Genomic DNA, 19,449 nt, shown 5'->3' with positions numbered 1-19,449 from the left:
CTCTCCTCTTTTGGTATCCATGGAAATCTCAACGCATGGCTGGCGGACTTCCTCTCTAGTCGTAGTCAACGTGTGGCCCTGAATGGGCTTCTCTCATCTCCTCTTCCTGTTCAGGCTGGAGTTCCCCAAGGCAGTGTTCTGGGCCCTGTGCTTTTTCTGGTCTTCATCAATGATCTCTCTGACTATCTTGAAAATCCTCTGTATCGCTTTGCTGATGACTCTACTCTCTGTCGCTCCATTCTTCATCCCTCAGATCGGCAGTCTGCAGCCTCCTCACTCTCTGCAGACCTTGACAAAATCACAGACTGGGCAAACAAGTGGAACATGTCTTTCAATCCTGACAAATCTCACTCTTACGATGTCTCTCCGAAAAGACCGACTGGACAACCCTCCCATCCACTTTCTGAATAATCCTCTCCAAGAAGTTCTGTCACTCAAGCTTTTGGGTCTCACTATCTGCCATGATCTTTCCTGGGAAAACCACATTTCAAATCTGGCCTCCAAAGCCAATCGCCGTCTGGGCATCCTCCGTCGTGCGAAGTCCTTCCTTGGCACACCTGAGCTCCTCACCACATACAAGGCTTTCATCCACAGCTCAATGGAATACTGCTCTCCCCTCTGGGCTGGTGCTCCTGCCTCACACCTAGCTCGTCTTCACGCTGTTGAAACCAAAGCATTCAGAATCATTGGAATCTCCCGCGATGAAGCTAACTCCAAGGGCCTCTCACTCACTCACCGCAGGCAGGTTGGTGGTCTTTCCGTCTTCTACCGACTCCTCTCTGGCCTTGCCCCCCCAGCTCTCTCTGGGCTCTGTCCCGCAAATATTCCTACAGGTCGCACAAGATCTGCCTGCAACCCTCTTATGGTTAAACTGCCAAAATCAAGACTCTCTGCTCACCTTCACTCCTTCATTCCTCTTTTCTTCCGCCTCTGGAACAAACTCCCTCACTCTCTTCAATCCCACTCCACCCTCCAGGTCTTTAAAACAGCTGTTCACCACCATCTCTTATCTTCCCCCATCCAAAACCTTGATCTTTTCTATCCCCACTAATTTCACCCCAATTCCACTTTTTTGAAATACCAACTTCTGTCCTGGAAGTCCTTGGTGTCCTTGTGTTTTATACTTCTCCCACCCCCCCCCCCCCTTCCCACGCCTCCTCCCCCCAAGCCCTCTCCCTCCCACACATCTCCCTGCTCTTAAATGTTGTGTGCTCTCAAGTGTTTGTGTGCTTCCCCTTCCCTTGTCTTCCGCTCCCTCTTTTTATATATTTTGTTTGTCTGGTTGATTTGTTTGTGAAGTAAATGTCAGCTCTTTCACGAGCTTCGATTCAGTATACAAAAAAAAGAAGAAAAAAAAAGATACTGCCTCACTTAAAATTAAAATGACAAAACGAGTGGACGATTTCTTCCGTTTCTAATTCCATTATTTGCTGGTTTAAGTGCGACGGGAGCATTGACGGGTGGTATTTCAGCAGCGGTAAAAACTGCTAAAGAAAGGAAGACTCAAATACAGGCTCTAAAAGAGTTGGAAAGACATAACAAGGAGTTGGAGAAACAAATTAGTGGAAGTGGTGTAATTTTAGATTTTGCTGAAAAGCTTGAAAGCTTATCTGATAAAGTGAGATTGTTAGTTGGAGATATGCTTTCTTCTATCGCACAGGCAGGTGCAAAACTAACTAAAAGGGTTAATGGATTATATCTTTCTCATAAATAAATGGATAAATGGTTTAAACAATTTGGAAAGAATACAACGTCAAATATAGAACTTGCTAAATATTGTTTAAAAAAACTCAAAATTGATAATGTGGTTATTTGTATGAGAGATGAATTAACAAAGTTGTCCAGGAATACAAAGAATATTATTATGAATTTAGAAGATAATGGGAATGGTTCTCATTGGGTTTGTATTTATAATAGTCTTTTTAAATAGTTTGTGTTTATAAAATTATTTTGATAGTTCTGGTCTTCCGCCACCTCTTGAAGTAATAAAATTCTTACAGAATGGTGTTTATCAAACATTTCAAGTCCAAAGGTTTAATTCCAAATGTTGTGGTCAATTATGTTTGCATGTATTATTTCAACTCAACAATAATGAAAATTTTGATGGTCATTTTAAATCTAATATAAATGACATGTTGGAAAAGATGGTTCTATCTTTGGCATATCCCAAGAGTTGGATATTGATTTATCAATTTATTATACAAAGGCACAGGCTGAACGACAAAAATATAATATAACAAAAAATCTTAATATGAAAAGTACTTATAAATTAATCAATTATATCCAAGCCCCACAGATGTCAATGACTTAGTTAGATTAAATGATTTATCACAATATATATCTTTAAATAAAATGGTTATATATTCAAAAGATGTAGAAATGTTGAATACATCCCCAGGTCATACAAAATTCACAGTTCCAATTAAAATTAACTTTCATAAAGAAGGACGTATAGTTTTTATGAGAATAGAACATTGGGGGTATGATATGTCTGATTTAGGGTATAACTGGTATTTTTCAATAAACCTACAAGACCTACAGGAATTAAATCAATCACATAAAGAAGAATAATATCCACTTGGTGAGGATAATGAGATATGTGGAAGTGCTATTAGCAAACAACAAATAAAGGAATTTAATAAAGCTAAAATCAACAACAGTTTCACCATAGTTTATTTAATGAAAACACAAAGAACAGGATTTTATATAGTAAGCCAGGGAATACAAACTGATTTAACAACAGGAAGATGGGGAGGTATTACCTGTCATCATATTAATCTCTCACATATATCTGATACATAAATGACAGCAAGAAGACTTCAAGAAAATTATCATTTCTCTATCCAAGCGATGATCACGGTGTGTACCCCGATTTAGAATAGGTACACAGTATCCCTGCGCATCGAAGAGGCGACCAAGGGTTGGCGTCAGGAAGGGCATCCGGCCATAACAACATTGCCTCAAACAGGGAACCATGATTGTCATGGGGCCCGCAAGGCTAACCCCCGCTCTAGCGGGGAAAATGGCCTTAAAACGATCATTCATTGATTTATATATCCAAGCATACCTACAAGAAAAGGGTATTCGGTATTTTAATAAATATGTTCTACAACATAAGACTGGGAGTTTTTCAATAATATATTGGTTTTATACTGATGTTAATAAACCTACAAATGTAGATTTAATTAAAATGTTAAATAATGAAAAGGTTTTAAAGTTGATTTTAGAATTTCAGAAGAAATTTTATTGGTTTCCTGTTGTAAAAGAAATTATTTTGGATACATGAATATCAAGAAATCCAGATGAATATATGTATGATATTCTATGGGGAGATGGTTCAAGTGTAGTAAGGGATGAGGAAGGAGTTGAAGAAGAAAATGAGGCAAGGGCAAAGGAAGAGAGTGAGAAAAAAAGGAGGAGGAGAAAAGAGAGAAGGAGGAGAAGGAGGCAAGGGATAAAAGAGAGAAGGAAGAGAGGGAGGAAAGGGAGAAAAAATAGAAGGAAGCAAGGGAGAAAAGAGAGAGGGAGGAAAAATATAAAACTATGGAAACTCGTGTGATTAATAAAAGATTGGAGGTATTACAGAAAATAAATCAAACTCAATGCACTGAGGAGGAAAATAAAGAAATTAAAAGTCTAAAGAAAATATTATTTTCAAGAATAACTCCAATTTCAGGGAGGAGGTTTAAACGAGAAAGTGGGGATACAGAAGAAGAAGAAAAAGATTATGTAGTTGATGATGTTGGTGTTATTTACTGTAGTTAAAAGTTTTATATGGATATTTTTTCCCTAAATAAATGGAGGAGAGAGTGAAGGCATTCCTAAGTATTCTTTATGTTTGAAAAATCAAGATAGAAATGCATATGTTGGAAACCAAAAAGGTTTTCGCATTCTGTATGAATTTTTCTCATAAATAAATGAGTTATTGTGTAAAGTGTAAAAAGAAAAACTAATACTTAAAATAGCTCGTATTTTAAAAGTAAAAATAATAGACTTTATTAAAAGGGGACATGTTTAGTGTGTGGCTCTAAAAAGTGCTAATTCATTTATAAGCATAAAAGTGGGGGAGATATACAAAAGTTTATATCGGGGAGTAAATTTACAACAACTGGAATTCCGGGGGAATTACACCTTCCGGGATATTCTTTCTGTGGTCTGGGAACAAAGTTGGATAAAAGATTAGATGAGGCTGACAATCCTAAACCTTGGTCTAAATCTCTAAATATGGTTGATGAAGTGCGTGATGAAACATGATATTGATTATGGGAATAGCACTACGTTGGATGAAAAACACAAAGCCGACAGAGAAATGTTGTATAATTTGTCTTTAATACGAAATCCAACTTTGAGAGAGAAAGTTGATAGGTTTATTGTGAAAAAATTGATAAGTGCTCAATTGAGACTTGGGGTTGGTTATCAAAAAAACTATTAAGCTCTAATGATGTCATCAAGACTGAGGAGCAAATAGCTTTAGCTGATTAATTACATAAACCTATAATCACAAAGTTTAAAAGAAGGAAGGTTTATTCCAAAGGGGTTGATTACATCTGGTCCGCTGATTTAATTGAACTAAAGAATGCTAAGGGATACAAGTATGCTTTAACCATTGTTGATTTGAGGAGTAGATATGCATGGGTTGTTCCTTTGAAAAACAAAAGGGGTAATACTTTAATGTTAGCTTTCAGTGAAATCTATATAATAATAGCGTAAGGACTCGACTTTGTTATCCCTTTTACGCCGCACCCAGTGACCCGATGCCCACGGCACTAATGGATTTACGATCTACGAACCGCGCTCTTTGTTTATCACGTACAGCCATACTCGAAAAATCTGAATTAGCCGACGTTGGGGCCCAAAAGCATCCGATTAACTACCGATACGACGCCATCTTACGACGCCATCGTATTGGCGTCTGCTGGGCGAAGGCGAAGCAAGCCGTCCGCTGATTGGACAGGTGAAGGCGAAAGCAAGCCGTCCACTGAGTGGACAATCCAGAGTATGCATTTGTGCCAGTGTCGGCGATCGTTGTTCATATATGCACTCTTCATTCTCATCTTTCTTCCTAACTCTTACTCGGACAAGCAAATCCCCTATGCCATCCATAATGGTACACTCTATCCATACACCACATCCTCCCTTCCGTGGATGTTCCACGGGTTTCGGCTAGTATTGAGTAAAAGCAAAAGGAAAACCAAAGAAGTTATGGACTGATGAGGGAACAGAGTTCCATAACAAAACATTTATGAATTTCCTTAAAGATAATGGTATAATATTGTTGCGGTTCTCTCGCCGGCCTTCTTCCCCTTATCAAGGGGGGATTAATCCCCTTGTCTTTACTAGCCTGGCGGAACCGAGACTTATTACGTCCTTTCCGGGCAAGCGCAAAATAGGGTTTCGGGACCAAATTCTCGCTCGTACCTAAGTACTCACGCTGCCACGGAAACGAGGAAACAAGCCTCGCATGAACCACGTGTGATGTTGGTACGCCGAGTGGTTTGCGTACACGTGATCCACGCAGTCTTAACTAGTGGAACCCGATTGGAGCGATCTTATTCGTGCCACGCTTAGTCAATTGGAGAAATCACGGGAACAATCGAATTCAGAAGAAAGGAAGAACAGATAGGTTTAATTATTTCCACACGTATTTACAGTTCAGGACGAAGAGACACAGAGCAATCCTTAAGCAATCCTTAACTTATCCCTTGGACAACAGGCCCATCTCACACACTCACACAGGGGATTGCAGATGGGCAGGTGTTCCCCAACGCGTCCAGGGATGGTCCTCGTCCAGCTCTCCACGGCCCACGTGCGTCCCGTGAAGATGGTGATCGGCGAAGACAGGGGCTCGTAGCGCGTCTCTCGAACAAAGGCGATATAATCGGGCGGAACGGCAAGGGGTGGACTTTTACGGCAAAGGGCGTTACTGAGCCGTGCTCATGCAAGGGCGGCAAGTCGCATCAAGTTCATCAAACACCGCGCGTTTGGGCTGTAAGTTCACACGAGTCCTTTTTGGTATCTTGGTATCGCAAGCTCCCCGATGCAAGTCCTTTATCTCTCTGCTGCAGTCCTGTGACGCAAGTCCTTCTCCTCTGCAAGTCCTCTTAACCCTCCGATGCAAGTCCTTCCGAGGGGGGTTATATAGGCACGCCCCGCGAACCTTCTGGAACTCACCAGACTCTTCTCACCACGCCCTCCGATGCCACCTCCCCTGAGCTCTGATTGGCGGCTCATGCTTACCGTCATCGCTCCTGCCACTCCGCCCCGATCCTCCTCCGCCTCCCTCGTGTTAACTCGCCCAAAATGAACCAACGCTAACAAACTGTATTGAGGTTACGGACGTAGGGTGATCGATGGCAGTAGGGCCTATTTTCCTGGCTTTACACAATGCAGAACTAACACTGGAAAGGGCCTATTCTCACACATACTAAGAAATAACTATACTACAAATGAGGCTACATGTTGCTTGTGTGACTATCTATGGGGGACAGACTTTAACCTTTATTGAACTCACTGTGCAAACCTCAAAACCATAGCAATATTATACAGCACCTTTAATGAAGCAAAGGCAGTCATTATTGAGTGTTTTAATTGCACTTTGAAAGAGAGACTATATAAAAAATTCATTCAACTCGGTTCTCAACATTCGGTATCTACAATTCAGGACATTGTAGATAATTACAATAATACAATTCATTCATCAAAAAAATCAAAACCATTGGAAACATTTACAAAATTAGAATACAAAAAGGAGATTAATCTGAGAAAGCAAAAGAACAAAGTTGGTGATATTGTAAGAATATATCGATGGAAAAGTCATTTTGAGAAAGGTTATACTGTGGCGGTTACCTTATGTGCAGGTAACCGCATGTGGCGGTTACCTTATGTGATTACCTTATTTGGGCATAATACACGTGCACGGGCCTGTTGGACTTGTGGTTGTGCGGACGTGACGCACGCGCGGTTGCCGGAGCCACGCCCTCCGAAGAGGGCTTTTGGCTTTATATAAGCATGCTGACTTCCGTTCGAGTTTAGTGTGCTGGATCTTGCTGTTACAATAAACCATCTTCGAACCCTACGAATGGCCTCGTTCTCTCGCCTTCCGCGACTCCTAAACTGGTGACCTCCGACTGCCCCCGAACGGATTCGGGGGCTGCGAACGAACACGGCAAGCGCGCCCCAGCCAGGGAAGCCACCTAAGCTGGTGACGCCGGCTTCTCCCGCACGGCTTCAGGCGCAGTTTCGAACGCGGTTTCGAAATGCCGGAGTTTCGGTAACGACGACGGCCATGACTATGAGGTTTGCGCACCGCGCTCGGCTCCTCCTCTACGACCGGAGGGGCGAGCCTATTCCAAGACCCTCCGAAGGCACGGCTGCTTCATCACCTTCGCGCGCACTGACGTCGGCGGAACGGCTGCTTCGTCACCTTCGCGCGCGCGCTGACGTTAGCGGCACGGCCGCTTCGTCACCCTCGCGCAACTACAACTACAACCGCAACTACTTCTCCGACCCTGCATCCTCGGGAGGCCCACGAGGAACCTCGGCAGACTCCCCCGAGGCCTTGACCAGACCCTCGGTTGGCTCACCCGCTTTTCGCGTGCACCGCTCGAGCCTTCTCGGCACTGCACCCGCGACCTGCAACCTCGGGAGGCCTGCGAGGAACCTCGGCAGCCTCCCCCGAGGACTTGCCCAGCCCCTCGGTCGCCTCGGCCTACGCATAGGCCCGTGGAGTGCATTCTGGGGGGACGTATGTGGCGGTTACCTTATGTGCAGGTAACCGCATGTGGCGGTTACCTTATGTGATTACCTTATTTGGGCATAATACACGTGCACGGGCCTGTTGGACTTGTGGTTGTGCGGACGTGACGCATGTGCGGTTGCCGGAGCCACGCCCTCCGAAGAGGGCTTTTGGCTTTATATAAGCATGCTGACTTCCGTTCGAGTTTAGTGTGCTGGATCTTGCTGTTACAATAAACCATCTTCGAACCCTACGAATGGCCTTGTTCTCACGCCTTCCGCGACTCCTAAAATACAAAGAGATGGATTAATGAACTCTTTAAAATTGTTGATGTAATTAATACAATTCCTTGGACTTACAAATTATACGATTCAAAAGGAAAACAGATTTTAGCTTAATTTTATTCACAGGAATTACAAAAGACACAGGTAAGCAAATAATACAGTTGAAAGCAATAGGTTAACACTTCACAATCCACTACTATACAGGGATGGGAGGATTCCTGTATTTGTTGTTTGGGGGTTAGTTTGTTTGGGGGTTAGGAAGTTGTTGTTTGGGGGTTAGGAAGATAGAAATATACCTTATTCCTGGACTACAATCCTCCTCAATCCTGAGTAGCTCTTCTATGAGACAGCTCTCAAGAAACTCTTCATAATTATTTCGTAGTCTAAGACTTGTTCTTAAAAATGGGTTCCTCTTTTCACCTTGTATTGAGTATCCAAGTCTAATAGTTAGTGGCGTTGATTTCTTAAGGGAGTTATTTAGAGCTGTTTTTAAGTATCTATCACATTGTTCCACAGCCTCCTGATTCGATTTAGGTTTATTAACAAACTTTTTTTAACTTCATAATTGTTACGTGTTTCTCCATATTAAAACAGTGCCCCATTTATAAGGTAATATTTATAGATGCTTCTTTGCTTAAAAAAAATTTTTTTTGGTGATTTTGGTGAAGCTATTTCATCTCTGCTCAACAAAGATACTTGTACCAAGAACCAAGTTCCAACATATTGTTTGTTAATATACTTGATGATGATGAGTAAAAAATATAATATATAAAACTTCATATAATTGATGATGATGAGTGTTATAAGAAAATTAAATGATTGCCTAAAATAAAACATAAACAAATATTCATTGGTCCACTTCGTGAATATTGTCAAATGCAGTCCCCTTCCCCAATTGCCCCTACCCCCATTTCTCCCTCTCCTTTCCCTTTCCCAAATCTACCCTTCCCCCAATTCTCCCTTCCACCACAAGTAGTAGGCGAATGGGGTGTCTTGAATGCACCGACTAACAGCTAACAAACGTAGTGAGTGAGAATGAGCGTCGGCGAATGTCTGTTGAACATCTTGAAATCTTGAGGATGGGAAGGAATTGGAGAATAAAATCTAATTGAAGATCCAGTGAGTCAATAATTAACCTTACTTTTTTCCATTGATTTCAATGTTAAATTTTAGTGTGCTGCAGGATCCCCATTCTCCTACGACTATCGGATGATTGGTTTGATGGGATGATGGGTTTAATGGATTTGATGGGATGATGGGTTTGATGGAATGATTGGTTTGATGGGTTTAATGGGATGATGGGTTTGATGGCTTTTATGGAATGATGTGTTTGATGGGATGATCGGTTTGATGGGTTTGATGGGATGATGTCTTTGATTGGATTATGGGTTTGATGGGATGATGGGTTTGATGGGTTTGATGGGATGATGTATTTTATGGGATGATGGGTTTGATGGGATGATGTGTTTGGGATGATGGGTTTGATGGGATGATGGGTTTGATGGGATGGTGAGTTTGGGTTGATGGGATGATGGGTTTGATGGAGTGATGGGTTCAATAGACCACCACTCCCCCCCCTCCCCCTCTCTATTGCTACCACACGTGAGTGTAGTGGTGGTAGGATAGAGGATCAGTGGGGGATGACCGCAGCTGTCAGAGCGATAGGCTGGATGTATAAACACACCCTACCGTCTCTCAGCTGTCTAGTCTGGGTTTGAATCCCGACCAGCTATAAACTATCATCCTGGTGTTTCACAGGCAGAGTGAGGCATAAATGTGTGTTCTGTCACTTGGGTCATGGTTGGATGTCAAACTGGGCGTCCTGTCCGCCGGCATTAGTTATTATACGTTAAAGACCCCGCTGTGACCTCGGCAAAGAGTAGGCGAGCTATCGCCGGAACTCTTAACAAATTATACCAATTCCTTCCCCAACTACTGCTGGAAAGGCAATGGCAAACCACCAAGTATACTCCTTGCCAAGGAACCTCTTCAGTAGCCCGGAGGCTCTGTAACAGAGTATGGTGCATCAGAAGCAGAAAGTAATTGTTAGGATTAGTTATTTCATACTTTGATGTGCTCAGTTTGCATAGAGTTGGGTGGGTTTTTATATTTAGGGTGTTCTGGTCTGGATTGTACGTTTATATTACTTTGTACAACTTTTGCTCTTCTGTCTCTGAATTTGTTACTTGTTTACGGTTTATATTCATTACCGGATTCTCTTTCTAGTCACAAAACAAATCGCCTCAGTTTCAGGCACGTGAGGCCGAAACAGCCCGTGTAAGCCTACCAGGCCTAGTCCTTTAAATGCTTGGCCCAGAATAGCCTCCCTGGCCGGCTGCCATTTCCCAGAACTCCTGTATTGCTTCACTTTTATATCACAGTAGGCGGGCGGTTCAGGAAAGGCCTAGCTGAGCCATCGGCAAACTTTTAACTCCCTTTTCTTTGCTGGCAAATCCACGGGCGTCTCTGCCTTTCAGCAGGCCCCGGTCAGCCGTGAGCGACTGGTTCTGTTGTTCGTCGTCCGTTCGGAGAGGGAGTCACCGCACGCCATGGCAAACGCTCTCTGTGAGTTTGAGTAACTCTGTCAGGTGTTTATAATCTGCATTTGTGTCGCTGCGGTGTGTTTGTGGGTTGCAGTGATCTCAGCATGACCGGTGACTGTTTGTTTGATTCCCCCGTGAAATCCTTTTGGCGATGACCCGGTGTTTCAATGTAGTGGAACACCTACAAGGTGTTCAGGCTGAAATAAAGACCTTCATTGCTTATGGGGTGATTGGTTTAATAGACCACCAGTTTTAATAGACCAGTCCATGTCCTTGGGCCATACTTGAACTCCACCTCTACTTTCAACCACCAATTGACAATGGTGGTCCCATGGTGGTCCCATGGTGATTCAGATATCCATAATCCCACCACAATGGTCTTGCTTTCAAGCTAGTCACAATTGTGAACCTGGTGCAGGTATTACCGTACTATGGCAGCATTAATTAAATAAAGGGTTTCAAAGATGGTGGAAATTAGGAGGCACATTGGACAATGATTTTGAATGTAAAAGAATGGTAATGATGTACTGTTGCTTGGCAGATGGAGAGGTAAATGCCACTTCTGTCACTGTGACAGCCTTCGTGGTCACCTGCCTGGTCGCTGCTGCCGTCGGGGTGTGTGTGTTCCAGCGGCTCAGGCGTAACAAGACCTCCAGGTGTGAATGTGATGCCTTGGCTGGTGCACCTGGTGATGCCCCTGCACGATTTCCTGCAAACGCCGACACCACCAGATGCTCGTAAACAACTGGGACTTACTCAATGTTGACAATCTGAGCATTGCCTCTGCCAGTCTGGTTATCTTACTATAATTCACCAAATGTCTGTCCGTCTGTCTGTCTGTCTGTCCGTCTGTTCCCTGATACCGCAAAAACAGCTGAACCGATCGCAACGAAATTTTGGGTGGGTAATCCTGGGACACCCTGGAGTAAAATGGATAAATTGTTTTTCCATTTTTATTTTTACAATTTTCCAATTTTTCAGTTTTTCCAAACCGATGGAATAATATTTACCGATATGAACAGCGATGTAGCTTTTATTGAAATTCTACAAATACTGTTTAGATTTTGATGATTTGCGTGTGATATGATTTAACGGATGTTTATATAAATCATTTAAAATAATAAAGCCTTCAATTTCTGATATTTTGCCTTTTCATTTGGGCCTCCCAATTGAAGACCCGCCCATAGGGCGGGTACCGTTGCTAGTATCTAGGCAATCTGACAGAACCATGCTTTGGCCTACCATTTAGATGTGGTTTGGGATTGGGTGCTGTGTAAAATTCTACCTGTCCGAATGGTCATTCATCAACAGTTTGTTTTCGGTGTCCGTAGGAACTCATGGTCCATTAGTCGTTCCTTTGTTAGATGCCCAGAGGATTTAAGTATTATATTTTACTCCAAAATTAGGTACTTGTACTTACTGGTGTATTTTTAACCATGAGGAGCCACTTTTAATAATTGTGGCTTAATAATTTTGTGGTGACCATGACGTACTGTACTACTGAGTACTGTTACTACATTAAGGGAGTGGCACACATGAGGTTGCATTCAAATCGAGTGTCAGAACTAGTCACCTGACTGATGTGCAATGTGTGAGCAAAAACAAATTGAGATTGATGAAGGTTTCTGTCTGAGTGAACGTGGAAAGCTTTTGTTGGCGAGTTATTTTCTGTTTGTTCTTTCAGACAAAGTGGTGTGGAAACCATGCCACATACAGAGGTTAAAGGCTGCACCACCAAACGTAAGCTTCCCTTTGGCAGGTGAGTCCCTGCTGTGTTCAGGTGAACATGATATGCCCATCATCTCCTACAGAAGTGAGCATTGAGGTTACTCGGCCTTACACATTAGCATTAGGATTGATATTCACAGTTAGAGTTCAAAAGTTATACTTTACGTCATGTATGTAATTACCACGACTAGGGGATATAGTTGAACACTTACTTTATGTAATGTATATTATAAAACAGGAGTGTCTGTCTGTCCGTCTGTCCATCCGTTCTCACAATACTCCGTAGGTTTTTGGGCTAGCCCCACCAGACCTTCTGTGGAACATTTTGGGGTCCCAGTGGGTGTCATATGGTAGGTGGGAGGTTTCATATAAATTCCTCAATACAATTATGATTTGGAGTTTCCATCCGTACAAAAGTGCTCCCAATCCGGAAGTAAACACAGTAGGATGCTGATCACAATCATGCTGGTCTACCCTTGTGTTCTTATGAGGAACCAAGTAATGCTCTAGAAAAGTTCATGAAGGGGGCACCAATTTGATTCATACACTTGCATGAAGAAGTAAATGTATTTTATTTGCCAGATGTAGGGTGCCCCTTTATATGAACCTTTTGAAAGGGTTGAAAAGTATGTAATCTATGCAATGATTGTGATTTAAGTTTATACACAACTTGTTTAAGTGATGTGTACAATCAGCTTTTGGATTACCATTGACAGAACCCATATGTTGTGTCGTTTGATTCAGGTTGTTACAGTTCAGCACTCAAACTCCCTCTGTTTCCACACTTGTTAATCCACACTTGCAAGGGCGAAGGTTTTTGTTTTCTGTGATTCGAACTTGTGAGAAAGACGCTTCCTCAAACTTTCACAGTGCTTCCACTGTCATTAATGAACATCAAGAGCCGCCTTTAGAGGCCATTTCCCCCTGCAGAGCAGGGGTTGGCCTATTTCGGGCACCTTGGTCCCCTTTTTGAAGCGATGTTTTATGGCCAGATGCCCTTCCTGCCACAGTGCCACCAACCCTGTTAGTCACCTCTTGCGACACACAGGGAATTACCAGTTAACTGGTACTCGATTTGCCGACCTCGGAAGGATGACAGGCTGAGTCAACCCCCCCCCCCCCCCCCCCCTGGTGTTAATTCAGCGATCAACCGGGATTCGAATCCAGGATCCTAGGATCCCAAGCCGGCACCCTAACTGCTAAGCCAACACCAGGTTCTTCATTAATAATAACTAGGGCATGCCCGTACTATATATATATCTAAAATTATATCCCCCCCCTCTATTTACATGAAATGGTTTGGTCCAAAGCGAACGGCTTGCGAGTACGGTGACAATCCCCCCCCCCCTCTATTTACATGAAATGGTTTGGTCCAAAGCGAACGGCTTGCGAGTACGGTGACAACCCCCCCCTCTATTTACATGAAATGGTTTGGTCCAAAGCGAACGGCTTGCGGAGTTTGGTAAAGAAATCGCCATAACGTGCACAAACGCGCAGGAAAGCGAAAGAATCGCAAATTAGTTTTAATTAGTTTTAAAACATAGTTTAACGCCAACATAGCGGCAACATAGTTTGCCAACGTGAAATAAATGAATACGCTCTCAAATGTGCCGTCTGAGGCAGAGTCTGTTCGGCACGTTCGGCACACGTGATAGCTCGCTGCTCTCTGATTGGTTGAATCGTTTTTTGGACATAGCTCGGTAACTACTTGTCCGATTAATATGAAACCTTGAAAAGGCACATCCTCGGGTCCCCAGCAATATACCTGGCAAGTTTCAAGTATATCGAACCCGTGGTTGTCGAGAAACAGCGGTCACAGACATACAGACATACATACATACATACATACATACATACACACAGAGATTACTGGAATTATAGATAGATAATGTGATAAATCTGAAATAATCATCATTGGCCCAAAAACGCTCACAAAATCCACCCATAACTTTGCCCTCAACATCGACGGTATCCCAGTATCCACCTCCCCTCTCATCCGGAATCTTGGCGTCATCTTTGACCAAACCCTCTCCTTCGACAAATACACTAAACAGATCACAAAGACAGCCTTCTTTCACCTGAAAAACATCGCCCGTCTCCGCTCATCCCTCTCCTCCACGGCTGCAGAAACCCTCATCCACGCCTTCATCACCTCCCATCTGAACTACTGCAATAGCCTCCTCTATGGTTCACCCTCAACAATCACCAATAAACTCCAATACATTCAGAACTCCGCTGCCCGTCTACTCACCCATTCCCGGACCCGTGACCACATCACCCCCGTCCTTTACAAGCTTCACTGGCTCCCCATCTCCCAGAGAATCCAGTACAAAATCCTCCTCTTGACCTACAAAGCCCTCCATAACCTGGCCCCATCCTACCTGGCTGACCTCCTCTCCAGACACACTCCCACCCGCAATCTCCGCTCTGCTGGTACCAACCTCCTGACCCCCCCCCCATCCGGACCAAATTCAGATCCTGGGGGGACAGGGCCTTCTCCATCGCTGCTCCCACCCTCTGGAACTCACACCTCACACCATCAGAGACTCCTCCTCACTCACCACATTCAAAACATCACTCAAGACCCACCTGTTCAGCACTGCATTCAACATTCAACCCACAGCATTTAACCCCTGACTATCACTTCTCTTTCTCCCTCCTTTTGCTTTAAATATTTCCCTATTGATTCTTGTCTTTTTGCAATTGTTGTTTTCATGTTTTGTTATGCATTATGTTTTGCACTCTGTCAAAGTGCCTTTGGGCTTCATGAAAAGCGCTATACAAAATAAATGAATTATTATTATTATTAATGAACATCGATTAAATAAAAACGACTTAATTTTTTTTTTTTTGGGGATACAAGATCAAGGCTCTTGTAAGAGCTAACATTAATCACAAAAAAAAACGGACACATAAGACAAAATAAAGGGAGCGGGAGACAAGATGGGGAGAGAGGGGAAGCACACAACAACAACATTTGAGAGCAGGGAGATCTGTGGGAGGGAGAGGGCTTGGGAAGGGGGGATTACGTAGTTATTAATGTTGATGGCGTTGATACAGTAAGTGTGCGAATGAATGAACACAACATCACCTCGTTAAACCAAGTTACTTTTTACGATATAACTTCAATCTTTTGGTTGTTTTGTGGCCGTAGAAACGTGTATAAATGGAAAGTGTTTTCTGGGTGATATTATTAGTGTTTTTAATTTAAAAGAAAGTAGTTTCCTTGCTGTTACGAAAGCCAAGTTGAAGCGCATCATTGTTATAAAAAGAAAGAATGTCTAAAATGGAAAGGTTATTTATTCTGAGGCTTGGAGACAAAGACAAGTAGGAGCCTGGAGGATTGTGTTTCACCCAAAAACAAAGAACAGAATCTGTGGCAGAAAACATTTTATAGTAGCAGGTATACCTGAGGAACATCCACACAATGTAAGATGCGACTCTAAATCCTCAACTACTCACCCATCACAAGCCCCGTCATCAATCACCCCTCCCAAACCTGAAGTCATCCAGCCTCCTTCCTAAACCCCAAGTCCTAAACCTTCCCCTTCCAAACCCGAAGTCCACAATTCCCCCCCCCCCGCCCCCCCTTTCAAATCCAAGTCATCAATCTCTCCTTCCCAAACCCCAGGTCTTATAACTCTCCCTTCCAGTCTGAAACCTTCAAACCCCTTCCCCACCACAACTCCTCAGTGCCCCTGAAAGACGTCAACCTTCGCCCTCCCCCTGCCCCCACCAAAAAGTCCTCAACCTCTCCCTTCCCCTCCAGAAAAAGCAAATTCTCCCCCTAAAGTCTCAACCTCTCCCACCCAACTCTATCCCATCATTGATCCCCCCCCCCCCCCCCTCCAAACCTCAACTCTCTGTCCTACAGTCCTCCTGCTGTTAATAGCAAAAGGGCACTCTTACATGGATCATTACATATTTAATATTGTGTCACTACATTGCAATGGCTTCTTTCCATTTTTGTAGCTCAGTACTTTTCTGGAACTGGTATGTTGAGACTTTTGCAGATGTGCCAGTGGATTACACAACATACTTTGTTGTGCCTTTGGGTGTACAGCTGTTCTGGCATGAGTTTTTTACATCCTGATAGGAGGTGACTCGTACTTTCTGTTTCTACCTAGTAGAACCTACACTTGTCCGATTGACTCAATCCTGCCATTTTCTTAAAGCCATTGGTGTAGTGTCCTTGGTCTTGGACATTTATAATGATTCATTCTCCATCCCAGTTGATCTGACCGCTTCTTCTGCCATTCAAAAGAGTCTTCTTTGTCTATGCCCAATTTGTCGAACTCCTTTTTTTTTAAATACCGTCCTGCTCTTTTGTTGTTCTGGGGTCCCAGTGGGTGTTGTATATCTGTTGCTATTTCATTTTAGGTTTTTTTTGGTCTTTTTTTGCAATCGTTGGACTGTATTTGTTGCTGTTTCGGTTTCATATGCGTCATATTCCATTTGCACCTGTCTTTGGAATTTTTTTGCTTTTATGAGTTGTAAAAGGAAGCCTGGTGTTGGATTAGTGGTTCGGGTGCTAGCTTTGGATCCTAGGATCCTGGGTTCGAATCCCGGTTGATCGCTGAATTATCACCAGGGGAGTTGACTCAGCCTGTTATCCTTCCGAGGTCGGCAAGTTGAGTACCAGTTCACTGGTAATTCCCTGTGTGTCGCAAGAGGTGACTAACAGGGTTGGCAGCAGGAAGGGCATCCGGCCATAAAACATCGCTTCAAAAAATGGGACCATGGTGCCCCAAAAAGGCCAACCTCTGCTCTGTGGGGGGGGGAAATGGCCTCTAACGGTGGTTCTATCAGTTGTAAAAGGGTTAGGGCTACCATCTCCGGCTTTCTGTCTTCGTGTTTGCTTACAAATTGGATTCTGGTGTCTGTTGAACCTTTTACGTATTCGGCCAATCCTACAGTTGTCATTTTGTGCACCCAGTCGAGTTGCCTCGGGCCACTACCTCCTTCTCCTCTTGGCAGCTACACTGTCAAGATGCATTGATTTTTGTAGAACATTTTGTGGATGGTGAGGAGTTTCCTTGTTTTGATATCTTGTTTGTTGATTTCCGTTTGTGGCCAGTTTATTATTCCGCAGCTGTATTAGAACACTGGTACTGCTAGTTGGTTTTGGCTTTGATTTTGTTTCTCGGGGTGATATATGTTTTCAGTAACAGCCTCGTTTTACGCAGGTATATATGTATGTGTGTTTTGTGCATGTAATAATGTGACGGTCGCAGGGTCTCTAATACCGCCGATGAACCGCCGGGCGATTAGCGGACGAATAGTTCACCACGTCTGCCCATAATTTGCTGCCAGACGTTGGTTTAAAAACCATGTTCTTCCAAAGTTGCCCTCCCAAATTTGGAGACAGTTTGGTTTGAACTAATGCCACTTTTGAAAGCCGATTTTCAATTGTTCCCATATGTGACTTTAATTGCCCAATTAAGTGATGTGCTGCAGAGCCCCCTTTTCCTCAGTTGACCACAAGATCGGTTCGCATTAACAAATTATTTATTACAATAAATAAATAGGGGTGTGAGAGAAGAGAAAGAACATGACAGGTGGAAAAAAAAAGTCACAAAATAATAAATCATTAACTCACCCTGACGATTAATTTCATGTTTAAGGCCTCTTTCTCACATGGGTGACAGGACAGAAAGAGGAAGAAAACGGGACACAAAATAACGTGGGGGTGAGTGGGCTTTGCTCACGCCTGATTTTGGTATCGAGACGTTCCGGCGTGCGGTTTGGCGGGGCATTGCCCATAGCACACCACGGACAGCTATAAACCTTGCCAAGAGAGCTGCAGGACCAGAGCTCCATGGGAATCGAACTTGGGCGCAGAGAGCAGAAGGTCCATTGCTTATGCTGAACATGTACTATGAAATAAATATGATAAACGATTCCCATTTCACCCCTTAAGCCATTCCCGTAACAATATGTACGTACTGTATGTACACAAAAAGTTAGTTTTTCAAAATATCATCAAATATATACACATGTTCACATGAGCATGTCAAGATAATGAGTGTGGATCAAAGTATATTTTTTCTCATTACATGAAAGAGCATGCACAAATACACTGAGTGAACCTTGCACACATAATGTATGAATGCATATTCTTGATACGCCCTACATACGTCATACATGTATATATTACGCAGAGATAAAAGTTGCTTTTTGTTGTTGCTTACCTGGCGCGTTGTGCAGGGGAAAGCTGTTTGGAAGAAGGAAGCAAGTGATGAAGTAAGCACATTGATTTGCTGATCCTTCACTATTTCACCTTTGAACATCCAAAAAATGAAATTTTTGAAAACGTTTACTCTTGCTGATGGGAAATGGCTGGATTGTGAGGAGGTTGAAGGGATCAAATGTGATTTACAGGTGTATTCACTGACAGCTTTTGTAACAACTCACCCTGATCAAACCCACTAAACCACCCCCACCCCACTATTGCGATGTCTATGCTCAGTGTGCATCTGTGCAGTCCGGTATCGATGGATGATTTCGGGAAATACGTACTGGAAATGTCACAAGATGCTGGACAGAAGTTTTCCTTGGAATACGAAGTAAGTCATGGCTGCGGGTCCTTGTCCTTCCTCAAAAAATAAAAATAAAAAATAAAAAATAAACACACACACACACATATATGTTTTCCGCCGCCCTTCCTACCCTTACCAAGGGGAGATTAAGCCCTTTGTTCTTTCTGGGCCAGCGTAACCGAGACTTGAAACGCCCCTTCCGGGCAAACGCAGGGTAGGGTTTCGGGACAAGTCTCGCACGTACCTAAATACCTGCGCTGCCACGGAAGCGGGGAACCAAGCCTCGCACGAGCCACGTGTAATTTGGGTACACCGAGCAGATTGCGTACCACGTGGCCCGTGCAGTTACCGTTGGTATTGGAACCCGATTCGAGCGGTTCTATTCGTACCACGCTTAGTCAATGATGGAAGGGACGAAACGGTCGAATAAAGAAATTTCAGGTTTAATTATTATTTACACTTATATGTACAATTCGGTAGAAAGCAGACACAGAGCAGCCTTATACAGTCGTATGCTTAAGCCCAGACACGGGCCCGATCACACTCACAAAGGGGAAATGCAGGCAGGATGATGTTCCCGCACTGCCTTGGTCGTCCAGGAACGGCGGCGTCACCTGGCG

The 19,449-nt window shown here is 43.4% G+C and overlaps 1 protein-coding gene across 1 annotated transcript in view; it reads left to right on the top strand.

Moving 5' to 3' along the window:
- Positions 1 to 19,449, top strand: part of PTPRO (protein tyrosine phosphatase receptor type O) — a 52,986-nt gene that overhangs the window by 13,763 nt on the left and 19,774 nt on the right. The window contains exons 4-8 of the mRNA XM_078783940.1: positions 10,497 to 10,584; positions 11,104 to 11,299; positions 12,247 to 12,321; positions 18,498 to 18,533; positions 18,775 to 18,856. Of these exons, the coding sequence (XP_078640066.1) occupies positions 10,497 to 10,584; positions 11,104 to 11,299; positions 12,247 to 12,321; positions 18,498 to 18,533; positions 18,775 to 18,856 (477 nt within the window). The remainder of the gene's footprint in view (positions 1 to 10,496; positions 10,585 to 11,103; positions 11,300 to 12,246; positions 12,322 to 18,497; positions 18,534 to 18,774; positions 18,857 to 19,449) is intronic.

Source organism: Myxine glutinosa, chromosome 8 (assembly GCF_964187855.1).
Source record: "Myxine glutinosa chromosome 8, kmMyxGlut1.1, whole genome shotgun sequence".
Classification (NCBI taxonomy): Eukaryota; Metazoa; Chordata; class Myxini; order Myxiniformes; family Myxinidae; genus Myxine; species Myxine glutinosa.
The sequence above is the reverse complement of the archived record's forward strand: the minus strand, read 5'-3'. Positions and strand labels throughout refer to the sequence as shown.